The sequence below is a fragment of the Thalia democratica genome, chromosome 7 (assembly GCF_965202585.1).
Source record: "Thalia democratica chromosome 7, ktThaDemo2.hap1.1, whole genome shotgun sequence".
In the NCBI taxonomy this organism is placed as follows: Eukaryota; Metazoa; Chordata; class Thaliacea; order Salpida; family Salpidae; genus Thalia; species Thalia democratica.
In genome coordinates, this window is record NC_139171.1 from 41,139,946 (window position 1) to 41,167,891 (window position 27,946).

A 27,946-nucleotide genomic window follows, 5' to 3' on the forward strand; every position below is an offset into this window, starting at 1 on the left:
CTAGTTTGTTCTACGACGGACGAACAATTTTTTTGAAGAGAAGTGGATAAAGAAAGAACAGCAAAGTTTTATTCGTCCGTAACGACAGCGTCTCGTGTTTCTGCTAGTAGTATTTGCTAAATGAATCTCACAAAGCTGCTTACTAATGACTGTTTCTGTACTTTTGGTGAACAATTGTCTTGTATGATCTTGTTTTAGGCTCGACTCAAAATAAACAAACTTTTAATGTTTAGTTTTAATTAGTTATTGCTTAAAGAAAAAAAAAACTTTTCCACCCAAATTTTGAGCTTTTTAATCGTTACTTATTATACCTTTCTATTAAAACAAAGTTTATACTTTTGATGAAATTTATGTTCCTGACAAAACGTAGTTTATTTACAAGATGCTTATAAACTTTTTGCTTTAAAACAAACAGCTAATTAGACTAGTAAACTTTTAAGATTCTCTTTTATAACTTAAACACTAACTCTATGAAATAAATAAAAACTACTTAATTACACTTCCAAATAAAACATAATTTGACTTAAATGATAACTTTAAAAGTTTAGGTAATAAAAGTTTTAACTTTAGGTTTATTTTACCAGAAGTATTTTCATTATGTAGTAAAATAACTTATAATAAGTTTAAGCAATACTGTAACAAAATAAAAATAAAATCAACATTTAACAACAACGTTAAGTTACATTTTAAAATTGTTGTACTTTTTTTAGTATCTCAAAAACTCTTTGAGTAAAAAAAGTATATAAACTTGCTTATAAAATAGTTAAAAAATTATTAGCGATTATTTTAATAATTTAGCAAACAAAAGTCTATTTATTAAGTTTTTTAACAGGAATTTATGTTTTTGTTTCTCTAGACTAAAAGCATGGCTATTAAAAGAAAAAAGTCAGTTTTGTTTTTAATTATTTCAAAGGATGTTTTTTTAGTTTAATTATTGACTAAATTGTACCTTGAAAGGTAACAACAGTATCTTTATTGTCTATGCCAAAATGATGATAAATATTTATACATTAATTTAAAAACTTTTTAAAGTATTTTTTAGTTTCATGTTTTAAGTTACAATATTATTGTTTTGCTATTAATACAAACTTATACTTTTAAATTATATTCAGAATAGAGTAGAGTCCAAAAAAAAATTCATAACTATGTTTAAAAACTTTTAGGGTAATTAATCCAACTGGTTTTAAATTTATTATAACATAGACAAACTAGTCCATATCAAATTGTTGTATAGAAAAAAAAAGCTATAAAAGTTTTTTTTTTTTTTGATGATGTATGTACTATATTACTTTGAAGTTCTAAAACGTAGCGATGAAAAACGAGCAAAACTGTTTTATGTTATGATAATTATCTAGGGTTTGGCTCGCTTTACCTAATGGTGATGTTTTGGCTCATTTGAAAAATAACATTACCTCGACAATTACAAACTATTATAACTTCATTACAATTATTGTTTCAGTCATACGATATGATCAAACAAAGCATAGTGTTTAAAATACGTTGTGAATATGTAAAATTACGTTTACAAAACACTTATTTTAACTAAAACAGTTAAGTTTTTGTTTGTCAACTAATAATTAAGAACAATGCAATTTCATTTGAATACTACAACATTATACCTTTTCAAGTATATTCGATAAAGAATTACTGCATAAAGCAGAAAGTCCGAAACACGTGTAGAGTAGTGTCTGTCTTATCTAATATATTTTTTTTCAAAGACTTAGTTAAATAAAAGTACTTAATTTTTATCTAGAATATTTTATGTTAACTATTTTTTTTATAATTTTTTTTTTTTAATTTAGTAATATTTATTCATTTTTAGTAAAGTAAACTTAAATACATTGTAAAGTACGCATAACTCCTAAAATTATATTTATTGATAACAATTTTTATAAACACAAGCAACATAATTAAAAAACATTGAAAAAATGCGAGTAGTTAATAATTTTAAATTTAAAAAAAAGTTGTTTTACTAAAGCTTATAAACTTCATAAAACTACTTAAATTTTAGTACTAAAGTTAACTAAAATACATTGTGTGAAAAAAATGCTCTTTAAAATTGTTATTGAAAATAAAGGAACTTTATATTACAGTTCAAAAAGATATCTGAAGAAGTTATAAAAGATTAATTTAGATACACGACAAATTATGATAATTGAAATTCCGACAATTCACATTCATATAAAAATTATTAAGAGGTCATATTTCTAATAATAACTTAAAGTTAAAAAAATTCTTAAGGTTTAATCCAGGGACTGGAAGACATTTAGTGATCGCGAGCCAATTTCAAGAACAAATATTTTCATGGGCCAAAGTTGTAGTATTAGTTCAAACGTGACCTATTCTTTAATCTTCAGTTAAAACCCAAAAATATCAAGTGTAAATTTTAAAAGTCCCAGATTCCAGAGTTTTTCGTGTAGGTTCAAGTAAAACCGAGATATTTTTACCCTTAAATACAAACCCTGGAGTATCTAGTGTAAGTTTAAACAACTGCTGGTTTAGCGGGTCAAATTTAAATGCTCGCGAGCTGCTCATCTACCCTTCGCTGGCCGCAGTTTGCCGACCCCTGGTCTAATCAAAAAGATTATGACTGTAAAAACAAGTTTGAGAAAATTATTAAAACATAAACTCATAGTTATTAAAAATAGTAATATTTTAGGAATTTTAAATTTTTTTTGAAATATCGAAAAGAAAACTCATATATAATTGATACTAGTAGTAGTTAATAAAATATACTTTCAAAAAATATGATTGAAAATTATTTAAAGTATAAAGTTTTCAAACTTTGAAAATTGAGATATCAGAACTTCATTCGTCATTCAGCCATGTATTCTAATTGACATAATGCTACTTTTTTATTAAAGTTTAGCCCTTTTTATTGTTTCGTTAATATAATAAAGCTCTATTAGCATTTTTTTATAAGAAATTAGAGCTAAAATTCTATTTCAAACTAAACAGTTAAACTATTTTAAAAATTTATTTAAAATAGTTTGAGCTATAGTTATTTTTTTTTTTGAGTTTGAGAACTTCTTTGAACTACTATTAAAACTACTATGAATTTAGTATAGTAATGGCTCGCTTGCAGTCTGAATCGACGACACGTGGCTTGCTCACAGCGTTTAGCATAATTAATTTCAGTGTCCATCAAAAGTTTAACGCACGTTTGAGCCAAGTTATACAAATATTTTTAAATATTTTGTCGATGTATCTAGTAGTTTATGAAACACTTGTTCTTTGGCTTTCGAACTAAGTATTATAGACTAATAATAGTAAAGCAAAGTTGTGAGAATGCAGAACAAAACTAAGCTTAACGTTTTTGTAGATCTTTCGCAGGGTTAGCTATGAGTGCATGATCATCAACAAAGAGTACATGTTGTACAATAACTTTTTTTGTTTATTTTATTTCCAGATGTGAAGAGTTGAATAGGCGTCCGTCAATCTTTCTATTCTACTCTTCACATCTGGAAATAAAATAAACAAAAAAGTCCGTCAATTCTACTTTTTGCCCATTGTCGAAAAGTAGAATGCATGCTTCAACAGAATAACAAAGAGTTATATACAAAACTTGGTGCAAGAACAAGACCTTGCTTCACTATACTTTTGATCATAAATGAATCAGATTTGTTACCATCATTTTTAACAATTGATTTATTTTTGTCGTGGAAAGATTTGTATAATGCTTAAAACGATTTTAACTTAAAGAAAAACTATCACAAACTATAAGTTTTAACTATACCATTAGTTTGACCATATAAAACATTCCCACCAAATCAAAATACTTAATTTAAACAAAAACTAGCTCAAGAGATAGTTAATATCAGAATTTGTTTTAACGAAACAAAACAAAGTTTTATATTTTAGTTATTAATAACTTTAAGGATCTATTTTTTTATTTACTAAACAGTTTTAAAATACTCTTGAACGTAGTAAATGTTTTTTGATTGCGTATGTTAAAACGTCAAAGTGAAAATTTATATAACTTTTTTTTTTATAAAATAATGCATCTTACTCAATTAATATTTTAGTATAGAAAATACATTTTCGAAAAATATTCATTTAAAAACAAAAGTTTATAAACAATTGTATTATAAAGACTTATTTTAGTTATATTTTCAAATACTCAAAATATATATAGTTTAAATAACTTCTTTGTTACAAAAAAAACACAATTTTTTTTAAATAATACTTTAAGTATTATAAATGATTATATACTTTTGTTTTTACTAAAGAAATAAGTACTTCTTAGTTAATTTACTTTTTAATGGATAAAATTATCAATTTGCCTTGTATATGTCGAACAGGTTTAATGTGTTTAATGATTTTAAAAGTATTAGTTTATCTAAAGAAAAATCAGATGATTACAAGCTATAAGTTTGTAAGAAAAATTTGATTGGCTTATTCCCTAGAGAAACACAGAACGACTTAATATATGTAATTTTCATAATGTCATACAAAACAAACCTATAATTTGATTCGTGTTATGCACCCTGCTGTGTTAACACTGTGAAGTAAGACTTATTGTTAACCAGCAGAAAAAAGTTAGCTTAAATTTTAAACAGTCTAATAAATAACATATTATCTAAAAAAAGTTACTATCTTCTTATTTTTTAAGTTTTTGAAATTTTTAATATAAGGTGTTTTTTGAAGGAACGTTAATTAAAGTTAATTTTATGATAAATATAAACTTTATAACTTTATACAGCAACCACAACATACTTTATGTTCTGTTATTATTAAATATTATATTAACAAAGAACAAAAAAGATATCAGTAAATTGTTTCAATAAAAACTTTCGTTGGATGTCAAATACAAAAATAGAAGCACACGTTGTGAGTTTTTTTTATCACCGTATTGTTTATTGGATGACAAAGAAAATAAGCGCTCAAAAGTTTTAGTCCAAAGACTTGGTGTACAAAATAAACCTTTCGGTTATCGAGTCACAACATGGATACAGTTTAATGTCTTGTCGAGGACAATATAGTTATAATGACTTCAACTTAATGATAATTTAAAACAGTTGATAGTTTAAGAATAGACAATAGAAATAATATAGAAACTTAAAGCAATTAAATTTAAAAAACTAGTTGGTAATTTAACAAACGCCTTAACTTAAAATTATATATGTATTAAATTCAGATAAGAGAGTTTGAAGCATACAGTAAAATAAAATAGAAATAAACAATTACAACCGCGTTTATTTATCATAACACTTTTAGAATTTACTTTGACTAATTTACTGTTTATTTTGTTTAAAATAATCTTCTTATTTTTTAAGAATTGTAGTTCTTTTAATTGTAAATTGTAGTTCTTTTAAAAATAGTTGCTGTATTAAATCTGCACGGAACAAACTAAAGTTTCCCAATTCTATGGAACGTTTTTTCATCGATAACTTTTTGTCAGTTTGCTACTTTATTTTAAATGAAAACAATTGTAAAGTTTATTCACTTTTACACAGTTTTTATTATTTAGATTTTATTGCTGCACGTAAATAAAGTTATAAAAATTAATACTTAAAAGTATTGACTCAGTTTTTAAAGCATATATTTTTATATAAATATATTTATTCTACACTAATGTATCAAAAAATTACATGTAATTTTATTTTAAGATTATTTATCTTTGTTACTTCTCACAAATAAGCTCAATAAAAACTCATTGATATGAGCTTAGTGCTTCTACAAACCAACTTTTGTTTTGAAACTGAACGTTTACATGCTACACAAAATAAGAATTTTTTGTTTTAACTTTTTTATTATGTTTTGTTTTATGTGTACTATTTTTAGTTTATTTTTATTTTCTTGTTACTTAGACACCATTACACAGCTTTCATTAATTAGGTTATATTTGTTAGCAATATTAACTTTATTAATATTTTATTGATAAAATATTTCTAAAACTATAAAAAATATGAACACCTCTTCTAATAAATTGGAAAAGTACAAATTTTTAGAAATTATTTTTTTAAAGAATAGCAATCTGTCGAGACAAGTAACACTTTATTTTAATATTTAGTTTTATTTCAATTGAATTACTCGTTTGCACATAATTACTACAGAAAAGTATGTTAAAACATTTAAAGCTACATGTCAATGTATTTTTCACAATGTTATTAAATCAATAACTTATTCATTAAAAATGTTTCAATTAGCTAAACAATAAGATTAGTAAGGTTCTTAATTACAGTTAAATTTCTAACCAAATAGTATGTGTTTCCTTTTTTAGTTATTATTTTGTATAAGGACACATTAGCTAAATTTGTATTTACAATAAAATTTACTATAATGATGACATTAATACAAAAGTACGTTGTTTATACTAAATTTAGTTATTTTTAGTTTTTGTAAAGTTTTTGTTTTTTCTTCTTGTTTTTTGCAAATCTACACATACATTTAAAGCATAAATTATTATTATTAATCCATTTTGTTTCTTAGAAGCCATTGTTTCAAAATTTATATAATAATATAAATGTTTAACATGTAAACAGCATACCCATAAATAAGTTTTCTTAAAATCTATGTGCTTTTACACAATCAAAGCTTTAAAATACTTTTTGCTCTGTTTCTTCAACTAATCCTTCTTTCTAAATAAAATGTTTCTACATATTTTTGATTAAACTGAACTATTTCAATATTTTTTTTATCTTTTCACTATTGAGTATTAAAAATTACAAAAACGTTATTTAACGTAGGGGTAGCCAGCCTACGGCCCACAAAACATAAATATCTGGTTTGCGACGTGTTTGTTTCTTAATAACAGCTTGTGCTCAACAAAACATGCTTTTTATTTGAATAACAGTACATAGTAGTTCTTACTAACCATTTTATTACCATTTTGCTTTTAAAGAGTTATTAGTTTGTGTAGTAGAAAGTTTCGTAAACACGCGTTCCTCGAAAACTAACTTTTAGTTTGATCTGCCCGTGAAATATATTTTTCTGCTAAATCTAGCCTGTCGACCAGAAAAAATACCCATTCTATTTTAGAGTCTTTACTTATCAGTTATGCTACGCCTTTGAAATAAAGATAAATGATGCAGTTTAACTTTATAATATGTGCTTTGCTTTACCTTGAAAGTCTGGAAGTTGTTTCTATCAAGAAATTTAATTGCTTAGTACACATACAATTACACTAAGTCTAATTATTGTACAGCAAAGCAACTATAGTTGATTCAAAGAACTTTTTAATCTAAAACGTTGAAGTTTATCACTAAGGTAGTTTTTAGACCTATCTTGCTATTTTTCAACTTTTAAAAATATTACTCAGAAGTTTAAATCAGACTTTTTATTTATTCTAATATTATTTTTTTTACGATTAATATTGTGTTAATTAAAATAGGACTATATTTAACCTACATCAACATTTTATCAGATAAATCCAAATCAACAAAAACTGTTGCAATCGCTATGTACGTTAGAAAACTTTTTACTGAATAAATCTATAAATACGGTCACCTCTCGCGAATCTATGCACCCATTTGGTTACGCACTCTCGTTTAGTTATGCATTTTCGAATAATACTCGAAAAATTCAAAAAGCTATAGTAAATAATTTTAAAAGCATAAGATAACATAGACTTTTAATAAAACTAAGATTTTTGCATTTTTAGTTTGTGACTTCTATAAGGAACTTATTGAACTAATGACTTTGCCCTTTACAACTTAGTTGTTTAACTCTATATTATACCTTTAAATCAAACATGGTACAATGTTAATTTTCTCTCAATGTTTATGGCATAAAGTTTCATTCAAACTCAATAAATCCATTAATCCTTTTCTACTACCATCCATAAAAGATTTAATTTCATGTGGGCAAGGAGCAATTTAGAAAAATAGACTTTGCATACACATAAAAAATTCATTTTCCTTTTATTTCAAAATTGTCTTTTTAAAGAAAAATAACCATTACAGCACTAAACTGTATTACATACATATGTGCAAATTAAATGAAAACTAGTTAAGTAAAAGTAGAAAAGTCTTAATATTGTATTTAATCAAATACATTATAAGAAAACAGCTAATATAATAGGTATATCTGCTACATTTTGTTTAGTTACGTTCTCTCGTTTAGTTACGCAATTTTTTTGTGGAAACAATGTGCGTAGATTTGCGAGAGGTGACTGTATACAAAGACATGCAGTAAAAAAGTATAAATAGGTAATAGGTCTAAAGTTTTTTATTTCAAACAGTAAACTTTTCTATTATCATTAATGCCAAAGGAATTAAGACAGTTTTTTAAAACTTAGTCTTAATTTTCAGTTTTTTTTATGAAGCTGCGAACTGTTCTTCACTGCATCTAAAAAACAAAAGTTACTTTTGACTCAAACTTTTTGAGATTTATTTTGAAAGTTTAATAAGTACCTTATAAAAGAGGCTAACTAAAACAGTAAAATAAGTAACATATCTATATTTCCTAAACCTTTTAAAAAACTATTTTTAAATTTTTTCAGACTAACCTTTATTAGGTAATAGACAATCTATTTAATAAATACTCTGACTTTGGTATAAGTAAATATGTTTTTATTTTAGTCAAAAAATGCTTACTTTTAACAATTTTTAAACAAGTAAAGTAGTCTGTAAGGAACATTTTTTTAAAACTTAAGATATTTAGCAAGTAAAATCTAAGAGGACAAAACTCTTTCAGTTATTTTTTTAATTTTAGATAAAAATAACAATGCAAAGTTTTTCACTATACGTTTGTTTTAGGAAACTTTTACAAAAAAGTTTATTTTATTTAAAAAGTTACGTAAAGTTCTACTACTTTACAAAAAACATCTTATAATTTGCACTTTAAGCTTTAAAATAAAGAAAAATTTTAAAATTTGTAAAAAAGTATATCCTTAGGTAAAGAAATTTAAATAACTAAGTATTCAATAATTAATTAATAAAATAATTTATAAAAACTCAAACGCTTAATTTTTTTATTAGCTTATAGTTAAGTGTAATGCCAATGCAGAATTAAGCTTAAGATTAAATAGGACATAAAATAAAATTAGTTTTAGGTGTTGGTCTCATAAATATTGGTAGAAACACTTTATTTATATAAATAAAGGTAATCTAGCAGTTTTTGGCTAAGTGATAATATAAAAGTGCAGTACACTGTTGTAATGAAAATAGGAGAAACTACTTTAGCGTTAAGCAACTTCTCTAGTCGACGAGCCAGATGTAACAGTTTTCTGTATATAACGGGTCCGATTTGTTAGACATAGATTTTACAGGCTGCTTTACTCTTTTAAGCTGATACTGTTGAGAATTTTGATGTATCTAACACTGTATTATAACAAAAAATCATGCAATTAGTACCATAGTATATTCACAACTTTATTCAAATCACTTTTTTGTTTAAAACGTTTTTGTTTGTTTGGTACAAGTTTATTTAACTAAAAATAAGTCGCGGGCAGGACAATTATGTCTTATCAGCGATATATCGTCTTGGACTACTTCGTTTAGTATGTATGCTTGATTTAAAAAATGTTTTTTAATAATAAAAAGACGGCGTCTTAAAAAAAAAACTAGATAAAAACTGAAAAGAACTAAAGAACTTATGGTAAAACTCCTTTTTGATAATAAGTAAGGGTTATGCAACTTTTTTTTAATAGTACGATCAATGTGTCAGCTAAATCTAACACTTTTTTTTGTTTTATCGTGTTTTTGCACGATAATGAAGTATAAAAATCATTATTAGGTGTCATTTTTTGAATTACCTTAAGATAAAACAATATTATGTTTTCTAAATGTATAAAAGCAACTTACTTAATTTCGCGAATCAGTATTTTTTTAGAACTAATTAATAAAGTTGAAATAATTTGGCTTTTAGTGCAGATTATATTTGTACGAAAGTTGCCTACTACTTAACTTTGGACTAAATTTAAATGAGTTTACGTTCAACTTCGAAGATTTAGAAACTTTTTCATGATCAACACTAGCAACAAAACATAAATAGTTAGAATTAAAAATAAAAATAAAAATTTTAAGTTAATTGAAAAATTTACTTCGACGTAAAAAAAAGATAGTAAACAAAAATCAAAGCAACAATGTGAATTTTATTTAATAATGACTTAAAAATGAAACAAATAAAGTTTTCCAAAACGCAATTTATTATTATAATATGATAACTTTTACACTGTTTTTTTTAGAACTAATGAGTAAAATAAAAAATTTGTATTAGCCAAAATAGTTATAAACAACTCACGACTACAATTAAAAAAAAACATCAATAAAAGTTGAACAACCGTGATTCATTATAAAAAGTTTTTTATACAACTTATCCTGGTACTAATGTAAAAACTTTTATAGTTTCATACATTAAACTGTTATAAAATATCAAACTAAGTAATAAAATTAAACATAACCCTTTAAAATATATACAGCATTTACCATGTTAGCAGTAAAAACCAATAAACTGATTCTGGATCTCAGGTTTTTTTTATTATTTTAGAAAAGCATTGTGAACATAAAACCTTCAAAAACGATTAGTGTTGAAAGTTTACAAAACTTCATAAAATACTTCCTTACAAGTTCCTTTCAAAAAAAAGCGTAAAATGATAAGCATTTTTCTGAACAAAAATAATAAGTTTTATTTATATAAATAAAATCAATTTTATAATGCATGCTTTTCAAACACTTACTATCTTTTCATATAAGTTAAAGTAAAATCTAAATAAAATTTCAATCTGCTTTTTAACGTATAAAGTTTTTTTTGACCAAATTTATCAAATTTATTTTTAGGTAAACATAATAAAGTTACAAAGGAAGCAAAAATTTAAAGAGTTTATTGTCATTCATTTTAATAGAATTTTCTTAGAAAAAAAGGAACTGAATTTATGGTCCCTTCAGTACTGTTTCATCAATTTTTCGTTTTCTGTAGAAGTTTTACGTAGACATTTAAATAGATATAGCAAACAACTAATTAACTGATTTTTTAGCTACAACTTTTTATAAGTTGTACTAATTTTAGTAAATATACAGTTATGTTTAAAGTACAAATAAATTAACAATATAATTAAACACTGCAAACCAATTATTTTTAAGTTATACAAAGAACTAATTTTAAAATACATATTTTTCAAAAGTTTTTTTTTAAGAAAATGCAAAATTTTTTTTTAGTTTTAACTAACCTCTTATTTACGACTTACTTACTTTTAATTGTAGTTTTGTTTTGATTTTTTTCAGATTAACTTCACATTTTGGCCCTATATAACTTAGAATAATTGGAAGCAAAATCAGTCCATTGAATAATCCAAGTATAATCAATACTAACAGTAATTGTAGAAAGTATCTGTTAGTTAAAACAAACTAAACAAATACTTTGAATAACATTTTAGTTTTATGAGTAACATATATTTGTTCTATTTTTCTCTGTATAACAACTTAACTTATTTTTTGCTGATAATCTAAAGCAAGTTTTTAAAACAAAACTAATTTGTTTTTCTATAATTAAACATAAAAAAAAAACTGTGCACTAACATTTCTAAACTAGCTTAAATTTTTTTAAATATTAACTTTTATCGGTTAATGAGACAAAAGACACAATTAATAATCATTTTACAACACTTATGTCTCTTGTTTTTTAATCTATTAACGTTTCTTTGTAAATCAGAAAAGTAATGAACAAGTTCAAATGTTATTAGATATTGCTCAATACTATAAAAATATTTTATTTGCTTTCAGTGAAACAGTTTGTATTATTTATAAGACTATTTAGCTTTTATTTTCGTTTTTTGTAAAAATAAGCAACGGTAAATATATATGTAACTTTAATGTTTTTGTAAAAACATTTAAGTTAACCTAAGTTTTTTAATCACTTTCTGTTCTAAAATTTTCATTTTTTGTTAAAAACGATACATTCAATTTATTTAATTTTGTTAGAAATGCTAAGTTTACAAATCTAAAATATAAGAAAATATATCGACTACGGTCTTTAAAAAAAATCCTCATTTGTAAAACTGAAATTTATTAACTAAAGATCTCATAAGATAGTATTAAAATTTTATAGCAATAAATAAAAGTAAAACTACTTGATTATAAATTCAAATTTAGCTGCTGCAAGCATTATTACGCCTAGTAAAGTAGAAATGCCACCGTCAAGTACAGGCCCAGTTGTGTGTTTCAGTGACTCTGTCACACGATAGTTTCTAGATATGTGTTGTTAATTTTAAATTATAGAAACTCATACTCTAAAATATTTTTGGTTGAAATATTATGTTATGTGTGAAGTAGTTGTAGTTTTTGTATGCTTATAAAGTATTTTTTTAAAAAAAGTGTTTTTTTATAAATAAACACAACATTTCTATTTTAATATCGCATTTAAATTTTTTTATGACAAATATTTAAATTTTACAGTCAAATTAGTATAAGAATATCACTTAGCTTTTAGTACTAGTAATTTAACTAAAATTAAACATTTATTAAACAAAAACATGTTCATTTGATACTAACTAAAACCATTTATCAGTATAAAATTCAAGGAACAATTAAGAGCATAAAATCATTACAACAACAAAAACTTTGTTCCGGTTGTAGTTAAAAATGCAAGAACGATATGGACAACAAATTCCAATCCAATCCCAACAGCAGCAATAATGCAAACAGCTGGTAAGGAACTAAGTTTAACACCAACCAGACCCATGTAACCGATCATTTCAGTTAAAATGATTAATAACATTAGTGTCTGTTTAAGTTAAATTTGTTTGTATAAACAAGTCTTTTTATAGTTCCAGCTTGGTTTTATAATACATATAGAAACATTTTGACTATAAAATATCTAACTTTAAAACTTTATATCGCTCTAGAATTTAAACTGGTTTATTATTTAAATATGTTTAAGTGATTTTGTACATATGGTTATAATATATTAAGATAAGAATTCTACAAATATAATATATAAATATACAATAAATTACTTACTACTAAAAATCCAACATATAAGTTCATCATTGTCAAAGAAAGAACTACAAAACTTGAGCTTAGAACTACTGCTATAGCGATAAAAAGCCAATAACGGAGATCAATATATTGCTGCCAAAATGAAAAGGGGTAGCCCATAGGGTAAGCACCAAAGTCTCCGGATTTTTCAAAATCTTCACAAATTTTTCTAGTTTCTTTGATGAGCGTCATATAATCTTCGTGAGTTTTTAGTCCTACAAAAATCAGTACCATATGTACTTTTTAACTTAGTTGTTTTTAAAATCCTTATTCGTTTTCTATTTATAAATTAAGGTTAGTGTTTCAATATATAACAAAATTTGTAAATCTTAGTACTTTTAGTAATTGGATATGTAAGTCTAACTTGTCATAAGCAAACACATTTGAGCTTTAGTAAATAAAAAAATTTATAAAGTTTATATAAAGACCAGGTGTACGAAAGAACCGAAAGTTCCTGGTGTACACCAGGTCTTTAGACAAAACTTTTCGAGCGCTTTTTGTTGTTGTTTAAATAAACAATTCTACAATTTTTCATTTTGTTTTAGTTTTTTGGTTTTAATTATACTAAAACTTGGTGTATTATCTTGTTATAAACAAAATATGTTTTAATAATTGGCTGTATTTTACAATTACTGTACAATTTAGCTTTATTCTGAGTGAGTTTTTTGATAAAAACTTATCAAAAGTGTCAAGTTAGTGATGCATCAATTTTAGTTTTGTTTCTTTGAATCTCAAAAGTCGAAAATTCGAAGTATGGAATTTCTTATAGAAAAAAAAATAATTTAGCCTATTCAAATAAATAAAAGTCGATAAACAAAACACAATATCTTCTAAAATTAACATTTTTTAATCTTTTTTGTTTCAGTTTTTGTTATGAATATTTTAAAACTATATATAATGATAAATTTTGATTATGTTGTTTTTTGTTAGTATTAAGTGTTTTTATCGCATTTATATATTTTTAGAAACGGTTGAAGATAAAATAAATTGTAGTTTATGTACTTTATATAAATAAAATTTGTCGTGTCTAAAATTTTGATGCATATATTTTGGTCTAAATTATTAATAACATTAATTTAGCTATAAAACTGTTTTTTAAAGTTTTTCTATATAATTTATTTAAAAAAAACTTCACTTCAGTTTTCACAAACAGCCCTGCAAAGTATGTGTATGCTTTTTAAATTTTTAACCTAAACTTTTTCAAAGTATTTAGTTAGTATCTATATAAGGCAGCGTTCTTAATTATTCAATTTTAGTTGAAACGTTATAATGTGTTTTTTGTGATTATTTAAAAAATTTGCTATGTGCTTTAAATTGTTCTAATGAAACGTGTTAAACGTTGAAATTTAGAAAACAGTCCGAAAATTAATTGTCTTTTTTATTATAAATAAGGTAGCGTTGTATATGTATTAGGCAAGAAACTATAGAGACTTATTTTAAGTTTAGTTTAGTTTTCTATACGTTACATTTACAAATGTTACCTTATATACATTTGAAGGTATTTTAAGCAAAGTTCTAAACAAGTTCTTCTTCTAACTTAAAACTAACTGCTGACAAAGTAAAGCAGTTTTGCAATAACTGGTTGTGAGGATGGAGTTATAACGTTATCTTCTTTATCCCAATCCGGCGGTACTGGCATGAAGTTTGCTTGTGATAATGCATATGAAATGGAATCAATATTTGACCAAGCTGTCAAATAGCAATAGAAAGCGTCTTCACGTACTGTACCAAAGTCATCAATTAAGCGAACTTTGTCAATCTAAACAGCAGAACTATATTTTTAAATAACAATATCGAACAAAAAAACTGTTAGGTAAGATTATTTAGAAGTTAGTATTTTATAGGTAGGCTGAATTTAAAACTTGTTAACTGTGATTCTAAAACTTCATAGTGTTAAACTTATGACAAACTTTGTTTAAGTTATACAAGAACATAAAACTTCAACAAAGATCTGTACCATGCAATGCTCTACAGTTACCAGCCTCGTTTTTTTTTTCTTTATAAGTTATCTATTTAAAAAGAATATAAATTAAGCTTTACATATACTTTTGAAACTTTTTTTATATGATCTTATTTATACTAACGTTTCTCAAAATTCTTTTAAAGTGTTTTATTAATAGTAATAACTTTAAAATAAACTATTATTCCCCAGAAACGACTTCTACTAAAAAGGAGCTAATAGTCAGAGTTTATTACTTAACACTATTTTTCATGCGCTCAGGCGATGACATTATTTATTATCATTGCCTAAGCACATAAAACACAGTGTTAAGTAATAAAATCTGAATTTAAAATTGTCTCATTAATGTTGAGTGTTTTATTATTAAAATATTTTTTGATGTCTTGAGTGTTAAAGGTTGTTCATAAAAAGCTATTAGTATTTATTAGAATTAAGTATAACCTTGTTTTGGTTTTCAGTTTATCAAAAAAGTTTTTTTTGTAAACTGTTATTAGATAAAAGTGTATGAACAAAAAAAGATTACTAAGTCTGTCTAACTTTAGGTTAAGTTTTTACTTTTAACTTAGTAAGGTTCTTTGCATTTGTCTTATATCTTCGTAATTTTGAACAGGGTTTAATAAAAGATTTTATGCAGGTACTTGCTCTGCTAAATTTGTTTTTCTTATAATGTTAAAATTAAAATGAAATGAAGACAAAAACTTGTCATACTTTAAAAAGTACAACTTTTACAGCACAAATTTTTACTCTATGAAAGTTTTCATTGTGCAAAATTTTATTTGAAAATACTGTAACTAAATTATTTAATTATTAGTGAACACTCTATGTAAATTTTTTTTCTAATTTTTCTGCTATAAAATTTTAAATATTATGATTAGTTCGTACACTTTAGATCAAGTGTTGAAAAAAATAACCTTTAAACATGAACTGTTTTTATTAATACATCCAATTCGTTCATAATCAAGCGGGTTTGAGGGTAAACCTGTTTGAATAAGCAGCTTCCAGGCTAGTTTTGTATTTTCGTGAGCCTCAAGAGAATAAGCTGTTTTGTTTACTTTTCCTTCTAACCAATCTTCATCAAACTTTATTTGTAGTTCTGATTTAAAATTTTTACCTTGTATGGCAGCCAAAAATTTTACACAGTTTAACTTTAAAGTTAGAAAGTTTAGAACTTTGATTAGCTAAAATAAACAATAAAAAAAACTTTTTTTTTAATTATGATAAAGCAATTAAATAAAGTAGTTTTGTTTAGCTTTTATTTTTGAGGATTACTTAAAACAAACTTTGAAGCCATTCTACAAAATAATTTAACCACATCTTTTTGAAGCTACCATCTGTTTCCTTTACAAAATATGGAGACTTGTTAAGTTCCCTATGCAAGCTCAGAATTCGATTTTGCTGTTTTGAGTAATCAAATTCTGTTTATTAATGTTTGTAAAGTTTTTTTTCTAAGAATTTTTCTAATTTCAAAGTGAAAAAAAATATGCTATAAATCTTTAATTTTACAAATATGTTTGTTAAATTCAATTTCAATATAATCTTTTTAAATATTTATAAACAAATCAAAATTTAATTTCTAAAATATAAATTTGATATGATATTTTATCAATATTTGAAATTAAAATACCTTTAGTGATAATCTCTATTGGATAAAAAGTAAAATAGTCAAACTGAGCTCTAATAGCATCATATTCTATAGTGTCTCGGGGAACTACATCCGATATATCTAACCCATCTTTCAAAAGTGTAGCTCCATATATAGAAAAACCAATAGCTATCGCAGTAATAAATAAAACTGGTGCCTTTGAAAAAAATATATTTTAGATTCTTTATAGACTTTGTTGTTTTTTAAAACTTACCTGAAACACAGAGTTATGTATTAGAGGAGCATAAAACTTTTCGATGTAGTTTGAAGTGTCTAACATTTTCGTTACTTTAACATATTGCATTTTTAGTCTTTTTGAAAACTTTTGCTGTTTTTCTAGATTACCGTTAAGTACTTCGCAATTTTTTGTTTCATTTACTCCACCATTCTTACACTCAGTAACTTCCTTAAAATATTTTCAAAATTTAGTCTAGTTCGCAGTACGTTTAATTAAAAAGATCTAACTTGAATTTTATTTAATAAGTACAAAATAATGGTAGGTTTGCCGTACTAAAACTTTTTTTGTTTAGTAAAGATTTTAAATTCATCACTACAGTTTTATTTATATTGAAATATAATCTACATTGAAGTTTTTAATTCTTAAAATTTAAGACAAAAATATTACTTTGATAAACTATCATCGATTAACCTGTCCAGGATTTTTTTAAGTGTATTTCAACAATGGTAATACTTATGTCTTATATATTTAGCGATAAAAAAAAGGTTCAAAGTAACTTTTTTTTAATTTATCTGTACTAAAAAAGGAGCTTTTTTATGAGATAAAATACAAATATTTAAGTAAAATTAGGTGTTTTAACAGGTAAAAATAACAATGTTGAAAAATAAAAATAAACAACTAATAAACTGTTCAAATAGTCTGTAAAATACTGTTTAGGAATTGTTAATTTTTTTGACCATGTAGTTTGTTCAACCTTTACATATTGATATAATGCAGTTGAACAATTGTATAAAAAAATTCCTTTAGAAAAGTGTATGAAATTCATTTTTACTTATCAAGTTCTAGAATTACTAAAAATATAAAAATATTTTTTTTATGAAACATATTAAAAATACTTAATTAAAAATATTAAAAATAACAATTTAAGTATCATTAACTTACTTTATAGGAAATTTGTTATAAAGTTTTAAATAGTGTCAAACTTACATAGGCTTCGTTTTGAGTACCGCTTCTACTTTTTGTTGATTTTCTAGTTGAAAAGTCTTATTTAATATTTATTTAATTTTTTTGAAAATTTTTATTATATTTATTTTTTTTTTTTTTGACTACTTAACTATTTGGCTAACAAAGTAAAACTTATTTCATAGTTTAAATCTTTTTGAAGATATTTTATCCAATGAGTTAAAAATATTATGTATTACATAATGTTAGGATAAAAATGTTTTTTAATGATGTAATTTTATAAGTAACAGTACGATTACATAACATGCAATATGGTGTACGACTGAATAACCGAAAGGTTATTTCGTAAACCGGGTACTTGGACCAAACTTTTTGAGCGCTTTTTTATCGTTTAATAAATAATACTAAAACAAGACCCTAGGCCAAAGTTTTTTTTTATTGGCTGAACTTATTCTACTTTTTTTACAGCATTTATGTTTTTGTTTTGTAAGATAAGTGATTCTGAACGAAATATCGTTTTATGTTTTGTATTCTTCAGTTTTATGTTTTTACTCTTCTTATATATCTTATATCAATAAAATTTAAAATTCTTAATGTTAAATCAATCTTTTTGTTTCTTTATTTTTTAATACAAAACAGACGAAGTAAATAGTTTGTGTATAGCTCAATAATTGAAAGGTCTATCTATTCACCACTTCCTTTCGAACGTTGATTTTTTACCGTGTTCAACAAAATAATATTAATTACTTAGTTTTTAAGTCTGAATCATATTCTTGTTTATACCATAAATGTAACTAAACAACTATTTAGTTTATAGCTTATAAACTCAGCGAAAGAACTTTCTTTTATTTTCTATGTAATATATTCGGGACATGTATTAAAGCCCAAACAAAAAGAACAAAATCTCTACAGACTTTGAATTTTATTTACTTGTATTAGTAAAGCTTGTTTTAGTTTACAATTTAGCTTATTTTAAACTGTTACTACTTTTGTGGTCTGTTAAACTAGTTAACATTAGTATTAGACTTTTAAATCAAGTTAACTTATTTTCTTTATTATTATTATATATTATTTATTATTATAGATATTTTATTAATATACTTTTTCAACACTAAAAAACAAAAAAGTATAAGTCTAAAAAGAGCTGATTTCTACTAAAACTGACTAAATGTAATGTTTAATAAGTAATTTAAGTATTTTAGTTGCTCATACTATTATGATAAAGATTTAGATATTTTAAGAATTTTTTTGTCTAGTACAAATTATTTTCAAACTAATTGTCTAAATATAGAATGCCAGGTTTTATAAAAATCATTAGTTGAAATGATATAGACACAAAATTAGAAGTATCTAAAGGTTACAAAAATAAGTTTTTTTGTGTTTTTATTATTTAGTTTTTGTAAAATAAATAATTTCAAACCATTTTTATAATCAAAACCTACTTTTGTGCCATTTTTTAATCGCTTTTTAAATTTTTGTTAAGAAAAGAACAAACGGAACAGTTAAGTTAGTTAAGAAAATAATTAAATGGTAAACCTTTCAAAACAACAAAATAGATCTAGCTTCTTATTAACTCTGCGTTGTAAATCCAAGGACAGCATTGCAGGAAAAGCTACTAACACAACCACTAAATTGAAAAGTGTGACCAACGCAGCCTGTTAACACATAATATTAATTATAATACAATTTCATAAATGTAACTAAGGGTAACTTTATACAGTAAGAAAGTTTAGCTACGACATAAAGTAGACTTTAAAAAAGTACAATTTCTTATTTGTCTTATAACTAACCTGTTTACTAAAGTCTTTTAAGGCAGGCATTGGGATAATAATAGCTGAAAGAAAAGCAGATAAAATAGAAATTGAAGTTAGTAGAACACTTACACCAACTCGTTTTAGACACTCTGCAGTCCTTTTCTATGAAAATATTAATACCTAGGTTTGTTATTATAGGAATTTTTCAAAATTTATTAGTTAACACTTTAAAAAACAAAATTTAATAGAAAATTATTATAAGTTGTTAAATGTTACTTCGATCAAAAGTATTTACTATTACTTAAAGAAAAGCTACAAACATGGTATAATAATTCTACTTGTACATTAATTCAATTAAATACCTCTATGGGAATATATTGGAGATTAGACACATGCGCAAAATGGCATGCAAGTAAAAACATGTCATCAACACCTAGACCCAACATCAAAAAAGGTAAAACCTGTTTATAACTACAATAAGAATTTATAATTTAAGTATAACTTCTGGCAATAAACATAATTGATACTAGGTAGGTTTTCTAAACTTAAATTATGTTTTACAGAGAGAATGATTTCTTTCAGATAAAAAAGCAAAATTTAATATAACACAAAAAAGTTTCAAATATATAGTTACAAATAAATTTTATATTTACTTTTAGTTTTTTTTCTAATCTTGCTTATCTTATTTGTATTCTGACTACTTCTTGTATTTAAAGTGGTTAAAGTTGTTTTTCCAGTGGTAGGTTTTTTATAAGGATGAAAGTTATTTTTTACAAGGCTTAAATAAAGTTTGATAAACCTTTGATAGTAACAACCTTTATTATTTTTATAGATTTATCTCTTTCATTTTAACATAAAATAAACTAACTTGAAGAGATGCAGGGTTGAACTTTATTCCAATTTTACACGCAACCCCAAGACCGCTCGAAACACTGAGCAAAATCAAAAACACTCCCGCCAAAGAGACACCACCAAGTGATAAAGCGTGTGACTTATTTCTCATCGTTAAAAAAGCGTAAATTGCCTAAAAGAAATCAAATATTATGAATGATTATTTTTAAAAAGTAAAACTCTTCGCGAATTTTTAAAACTTGCCATTAAGGCATACCCTCCGACTAGAACAGATATACCAGCAGTTGAATATTTGAGCAAAACATCGACAAAAGAAGCTTCGTTCATGCCGTAAAAGTTATATGTAGAGTTAGTGATAAGACTTTTACCTAAACTGTTGTTGTTTAATCCTTCATTCATTCTCTGAAAACATTGTTGTTTTTATTTTTGTTATGTTGTCCTAGTTTTTTGTAAGAAAAGATAATAAATTCTTGCCTTAGCAAACTTTCGTCTCCAAGCTAGTGCTACTTCGTTTGCTTTTGCAGGGCTCCAACCGTTTATTTTAAGTTCTTTATGTTTTAAATAAATCTGTCTTGATCCATCAATTTGGAAAATTGTCTGTGCAGCTTGGCTTCTGTATATAAAAAGGTTTAAAAAATATAAGTTTATTTTAAGTATTTTACTATGTTCTAAATATAAAATTATAAACGGCTCTATAATAGTTTCTAAAAGAATAATAAAACATAGTTTTTATAAGTCAGAACTTTTTTTAAAAAGATAGTTTTTAACGAATAGTTGAGATGTAATTTTTTATTACCAGAACTTTCCACGTTTACCTAACTTTAGATTATCTCTTTATAAGCTAATTATTGTATTGTTTTATTATTTTTTAATGTAAAACTGGCTAACTATTTTATAAAACAAACTTATTCAAAACATAAGATACTTAAAAGATACTTATGAAGATGTTTTGTGATAATAATTAAAGCGTATTTTAGAAAATTAGTTGTTGTAATATTAAACATCGGTTTAATTTTATTTTTAATAATCGTTACAACAAATAAATTATTACCACAATTTTTTTATAAATTAAACTAATATTAAAATAAAGTTAAATAACCTTACACCTAGTTTTTTGCTAACTGGACTGATTATAACATCTCTTGGCCATTTTAATGCTTTTGAAGCAAATCCAGCGCATCCCTCTTTGAGTATTTCTTTAATCGGTGGATCCTTTTAAAAGTTTACTTCTAGTAATTTATTAGTTTTTAGTAAAAAAAAAATTTTGAAAAAGTAAAGTTAGAAAACACTAAAAAGTTAATCAGAATGATTTCGACCAACCTGATGTAGTTATAAATGTTTTAAATAGTAAAGTTATAAATGACTATATTATTTGCTCCCAAAAACATGTTTTATTCATTGACAATAAACTTTTAAACAATTTTTATTGTATGATTTTTCTACTAGTTTTGATAAATGCGAAGTATTAGAATTTGAACCAGTTTGTTTATTTCATGAAGTAAGACTATCGTTTATTTACAGTAAACTTTTTCAAATATTAAATCTTTAACTTAATAGTTACACCTTTTTTAATGCTTAGGTATTTAATTATTTTTTGACACATGGTAATTCAATTTGTTCTATGATACATAGTAAACAGCTTAAATACAAAAACTAAAACTTTTTAATCTAATTCGAATCAAAATAGACCTTATCAAGTTTATACTTTACATACTTTTTTACTTTCGTAGTTAGGCGCAGTTACTGGGCATTCAGGATCATAAGGATTCAAACAATATCTATTTTGATAGCCATGAACTATTCCTGCCTGGTAAGTTTTTTATTTAATTTAAATATAAAATGAAAATTTAATTTATTCACTACTTCATAAAACAGGCTTCTATAAGGTTTCAAAAAAGGAGCAGCTATATCTCCAAAAGACTTTGAGTTTATAAAATAGTCAAGAATATCTTCAACTGGTTTCATGTTTTTCCAAGTAAGAACTTTTCCTGTTGACCTATGTAACATAAATTATAAAAACTGTTTAAGTATTGAGCTGACAACTATAATACTTAGGATTTTTTATTACCTAAAGGGTTGTGCTGGTCCTATAAGTTTTGAACCTTCCCAAAAGCAATCAAGAGGTGTAATGACTATACAAGGAACAATATCTAGAAATTGCTGTAATGTGAAACTTTTATTTATATTTTGTCAAAACTAAAGCAAACATTTAAAAAGTTAATATTATCTATACTCTTTAGTGATCAAATAACAATATCTAATATTTTTTTAGCATAGGTTAACTATCTTAAATCTTTTTAATACTGTACCCTTTTAATTTTTTTTCTTAAACTTTAGATGCTATATTATAAATAAAGTATATTTATAACGTTGCCGAATTGTTTAAAGTTTTTATAGAAATAAAATAAATTTTTTGTACCTTTGTTTGTTGACTATTAAAATATTAAATTTGCTAAATTAAACTTTTTTTTGTAAATTGCTGCTATATTAAAAAAGGTATAATAGATAACGTATAAAACATAAAGGTATTAACGGTTCTTGAAAACTTTTTTTAAATTAATATAAAACCTTATTAATGATTACTAAATTAGTTGTAGTTATTTAATATAAAGTTTTTATTTGTGTATTTTTATCATTAAACTTAAATCAAATATTTAAACTAACATCTATTATCGAGTCAAACCAAGGGTTTAATCCTCGTCCACTTGTGATGTTGAACGGCGGTTTTAAACACAAGTCTAAAAATGTCCATGATCTATTTTCATAAGTTTTATTTACAAATTAAATTCGCTTTTTTTTAATTTTGATTGTTAAGTCATTCGGATTATAAAAATTAAAACTAGTTTTTTTTCAGTTTTTGTTTAGTTTTATATTTTTAATACAGCTTAGTTTACATTTTTATTTTTATTGGAAAATTAATTGTTTAAAAATCTTTAAATTTTTAGATCATAATAAAGTCTGTTTCTGTACTTTACTTAATAAAAATTAGCATAGTTAAAAGTTTAATATTTAGATTAACATATTTTACTAAAATAAGCCTTGTTTAATAGTCTAAGTATTCTTTTTTTTTCATGTACTTTTTTTAGTTAAATATTATTTTAATCTCTAGACAAAAACTAGTTTCATAAGTGTTTTAGATATTAAATTTAGTATAGTTTTACAAATTCGTAAGTTTTATTATGATGACATTAACAAAAAAAAAATTTCAAGGGTTAAAATTACTCCTAGAACTTTGCATACCTAACCGTTTCAAACTTGCTTATTCTAAAACTATCACTTATCAAAATTCTTAAAAAAACCGTCACTTGTAAAAGAATGTTTTATGTTATACAATGATATGGTTATCAAAACCCTAAATTTTACATAAAAATAAGTAACAAGCATACATATATTAAGTTTTTAAGTTTCTATACTATGAATTAGTAACTAATTCTTTTTTTACAAACTGCTAACTATAACATTAAAAAACAATAAGAGAAAAGTACTAATTTTTTAACTAAATTTATATTTTGTTATGCTTACCGTCCAAGCATGAATACTGTGGTATTTACAGCTTTCAATGCCATATGCAAATGTTGTCTTAAAGCTTTTATGTTTTCAATATCCTTATTGGTAGTTTGCACCAAAAACTCTATAGAACTAGGAGTCCCCCAGCCACCATCACTCTCTATTTCTTGCACAGTTTTTTCTGGTACATGGTATGATGTAGCATAGTATTCTTGTTCCTTTTTAAGGACACTTCCATCTTTCAGAAGAAAAAAGTTATATAACTAAGATTATATATAATGAAACGCATTTAGATAATTTTCTTTAAATTGGTATGAATCAATCAAGTAACGACTATGTTTAAATTTTAATACGATTTTGTTTAATTTTTGCTAATGAAAAATATAAAAAAGCAAAAAATAAAATTTTATAAAACAAATAGCTAGAAATCAAGTAACTAATATTTAAATATAAAAAAAGTAAAAATTAATTTAAGAAACAGTACCTAAAAATAAAAATTATCGGTTTTTTTATTAACTTTACTGATAATGTAAACTCATTTTAGTTATTTAAAACTGAGTTTTAAGCAGTTTAAGTAAGTAAAACATTAAAACTATTCGGTAATAACTCTAAAGTTTGACGTTCAGATTAACAAGGATTAAATTTATATGAATGTAAAATACTGATTTACAAATACTGTTTTACCGGTTATATAAAATATGTATAAAACTGTTTATACTTATTTTGTGCATTATATAAAACAGCTGCAAGTTTTAGTTAACTGCTATAGTTGCTTTTGAAGAGAATAATATTTAAATGTTTATTATAATTTTTAATATAAAAAAAAGGTTAAAAAAATAAGTTTCTGTACACAAATATAGCATTAACAAAAACTTAAATTTTTAGTGTATTAAAAGAGTATAACAAATATTGTTTATCTGAAAACATAAAATATTGTTAAAACTTGTTAATGAAAACAATGTACAATGTAAATTATAAACAATCTTAGAAAAATTATTTAACCAAAATATTTTTTTGTAATCCAGATCCTAGAACCAATTATTTTCAGCGCTTTGTTTAAGTCGTTAAATGAACAATATATAAATATATCTTAATGTTGTTTACAAGAGTTTTTAAATATTAAAAGCTTAAAGCAGAAAATTAAAAATTCTATTGAAACTATTATTTTACAAAATTTATTCTAACAAAAATATTTTTGTTCTGAAGTTTTTTAAATCAATTTATATGCTTAGGAAATAACTTTCTAAACAAGACGCTTTTAAATGTATTCTTATTTCAACATATAATATAAACAATTATAGTTAGCTAAACTAGGTACACAGAAATGCATTTTTAAAAGCAATCTATACTAATGTAAAACTTACCTAGTTTAAATAAAATAAACTAATAATTTTATGTTTCTGTATTTTGGTTAGAACTAAAAGTGTTTTTGTTTTTGATTAAAACTTTATTACAAACTGTAAGTAAAGAATAATTTAATTTATATACATCAATTTGAAAGATGATCAAAGGTTGTTAAAAATGTAAGTACCTAACTCTAAAAATAACCAAATATAAAGTATTTAATTTTAAACATTAAAACATAACTCCGTAGTTCTTTTAAAATACTGTTTAGCTATGTCTAAAATAATAGATAAAATTTGAAGATAGATTAGGATTGAATAATAGTCGCATAAGCTATAAAAACGTTCTAAAAATATATTAGAAATTAAGTTGCTTATTAAAACATATTTTTAGAAAGTTATATAAAAATATTACCTCACTAATCTAAAAATATAGACAAAGTTTCACATTTGAAATGACATAAAGTAGATTATGATAAATTCGAGTTTACAATGTAAGTTCATATCAATTAGTTTTATACTTTTATATTACCTTCAACCCAAAGTTTTTCAATATCAGTTTCAATTTCAGCATATGACAAACAATAAGTACATCCAGCAAGCAATATTGCGAATGATACCAGTATTTGAATGGAAAAATTATTAGCAAAAACTCCAACTCTATATAAAACAAACTGAACTGAAGCTCTAAGTTTTAATGCAGCCATGTTTCCTTCACCTTCTTTCTGATAATTTGAAAATTTATATTTTTAAATACAATGTAATATTTATGATTAAAAGAGTTAATACTAAAATTAAGTTTAACATTTATATATTTTTTAAAATTAATCTAACATTTTCTCTAAATACAAGCGACAAAAAACAAAGCAATAGTTTAGTATTAACAACAATTTAAACAACTGCTGTTATAATTAAACTTACATTTTCTATTTTTTTAATTGCAATCTTTGCATTACACCAACTAGGTCTAGTTTTTATCTCATCTTCTAATGTAAAAAGTTCACTATCAGTTTTTGATTTAAATATAGACTCTTCTTTAATTTTTTTGTCTATTTCTTTGTTCTTAGTTTTCATTTTTGGTTTGTTGAAAAAATTAAGATATAGTTTTTAAACAAGTTCTATAAGATTAATACTATTTGTTTAAATTTTTATTACAACTAAACAAGTATTAATAAATGTTACAAGTAAGTTAAAATCATAACTTACGTATTTCTAAAAGGAAATCACGAAGTTAGCATTTGCTTATTTTAGATTAATAATAAATAAAACAATGTTATAAAAAGCATGTTCGTGATACATATATGTTTATTACTGTTTTAAGCCTTCTAAAATCTTATCTACATACATAACTTATCTACTTTAATGAAAATTGATGCATAATCAAACCTTTTTTTGAAAAAAGTATGAACTCTTAAAGTAAAATTTAAAAAGCTTAACCATTCAAATAAAACCAGGTGTTTTTAGTAATACAAGTTTTATATAACATTTTTGAATACAAATAAACACATTTCAATTTTTATAAGCTGAACCAGTTGCTATTTGTTTAAACACTTAAGTTTTTTAAAATCCTTTTTGATTAAAAATTTCTTTTTTGAGATAAATACTCAAAATATTTGTTACATAAAACACTATAGTTTGTATAAAATATAGTTTTCTATTTTTATAATAAAAATCTAACCAAAAAAAAAATTAAAAACTTATAAAAAAATATATTTAGTTATATTACTTGTTTTTTAAAGCAACACTTCTATCTCAATAGTACGTACTCATCAGATAGTTTGTAACAGAAAATTGCGTACTAAACAGAAAGAGTACCGTACACAAAAAACATAAGATAAAAGGACTTCAGGTTTTTTTTTATAAGATTTAAACAATGTAAAAGAGAGTTGATTCCTAAAATGTTTTTTGTTTGATTACATCTACACTGATAAATGTTTTAAACAATAAAAACAAAAAGTCTAGTTTTATAGCTTAGTATGAATACAAAACTGATGATTTAATTTTACATTACCTTAAAATTAAAATGTAATAGCAATACATATGCGTTTTAAATATCAATTTCAAATTATTGAGCAATGTTAAAATTATCATCCTTTGAAATATAAAAAACGATATTGTATAAAAGAATGCGTTGCTTAAAGTATCTTTTTACAAAATAAGAAATGTAACTTGCTAAATAAATATCATTTTAATAGACAAGTTCAGTGTTTGTTGAGTCCGAGTATTTTTAGTTAACAGTTTTTTTTTCAAACTATATAGAGTTGTTGCTAATTTTTTTATAACATATTACAATTATTTTTTTGCTTAAATCGTAAGAAAGGTTCTTCGTTCACCAGGTCCTAGGACCAAATGTTTTAGCGTCTTTTTTTGTCCTTTAATAAACTATAAGATATCAAGAAAAATGAAAGTTATATAAAAGTTAGTCGATGTTACCGCTACCACTTAAACTTAGCCAAACTAAGGTAAACTAAGTACTTTAAATAAACATGTTTAGTAATGATCAGTTTGTATTGACAACAAGTACTTAGTCTGCCTTAGTTTGACTAAGTTCAAGTGGTAGCGATAACAGAGATTATTTTTATAAACTCAACTATTTCAATTTATTGTTGTTAAATATGTATCTGTTAGTAAATTTAAATTGGTAATAAGTATTGGTTAAAAATTGATAGTTGTGTAATTGTTATCAAAAATAATTAAAGATAGATTTTATTTATAATACTTATGTAAAGACTTATAAAATTCGTCACTAGAAAACTTTAAGTAGTTACTCTAATACTTATAGTATTTTTTGATAAAGCAAGGCTGAAGAACTTTGAATCTTGTTATTTCT

The 27,946-nt window shown here is 24.0% G+C and overlaps 1 protein-coding gene across 3 annotated transcripts; it reads right to left on the reverse strand.

Moving 5' to 3' along the window:
• Positions 1-10,221: 10,221 nt before the first annotated feature.
• On the reverse strand, positions 10,222-26,230 carry LOC145840319 (protein patched homolog 1-like). Of its 3 annotated transcripts, none has more exons than XM_082947537.1 (25): positions 26,038-26,230; positions 25,649-25,841; positions 23,789-24,011; positions 22,931-23,021; positions 22,335-22,426; positions 22,130-22,262; positions 21,981-22,073; positions 21,366-21,478; positions 20,741-20,879; positions 20,510-20,668; positions 20,283-20,438; positions 19,777-19,875; positions 19,451-19,576; positions 19,197-19,315; positions 17,685-17,727; positions 16,734-16,925; positions 16,502-16,676; positions 16,158-16,292; positions 15,857-15,970; positions 14,466-14,639; positions 12,900-13,132; positions 12,500-12,663; positions 12,011-12,127; positions 11,133-11,271; positions 10,222-10,854 (listed from the first exon to the last, which is right to left on the reverse strand). In XM_082947537.1, exons 1-25 carry the CDS (start codon positions 26,188-26,190, stop codon positions 10,840-10,842), a joined length of 3,390 nt encoding a protein of 1,129 aa, XP_082803663.1. In that variant the 5' UTR covers positions 26,191-26,230; the 3' UTR covers positions 10,222-10,839. The 3 variants fall into 3 exon arrangements, with proteins under 3 accessions (XP_082803663.1, XP_082803662.1, XP_082803664.1); XM_082947536.1 differs by having other exon boundaries at positions 14,466-14,676; positions 15,789-15,970; XM_082947538.1 differs by lacking the exons at positions 10,222-10,854; positions 11,133-11,271; positions 12,011-12,127; positions 12,500-12,663; positions 12,900-13,132 and having other exon boundaries at positions 14,486-14,639; positions 15,789-15,970.
• Positions 26,231-27,946: the final 1,716 nt, after the last annotated feature.

Excerpts from the sequence above, each read along its gene's own strand:
- LOC145840319 (XM_082947536.1), bottom strand. The coding sequence starts at position 26,190 with ATGAAAACTAAGAACAAAGAAATAGACAAAAAAATTAAAGAAGAGTCT. Across the intron at positions 22,427-22,930 it reads GGTTTGACTCGATAATAGAT|CAATTTCTAGATATTGTTCC; the intron begins GTTAGTTTAAAT and ends TTCACATTACAG. Across the intron at positions 19,316-19,450 it reads TAAAAGACTTTAGTAAACAG|GCTGCGTTGGTCACACTTTT; the intron begins GTTAGTTATAAG and ends ATGTGTTAACAG.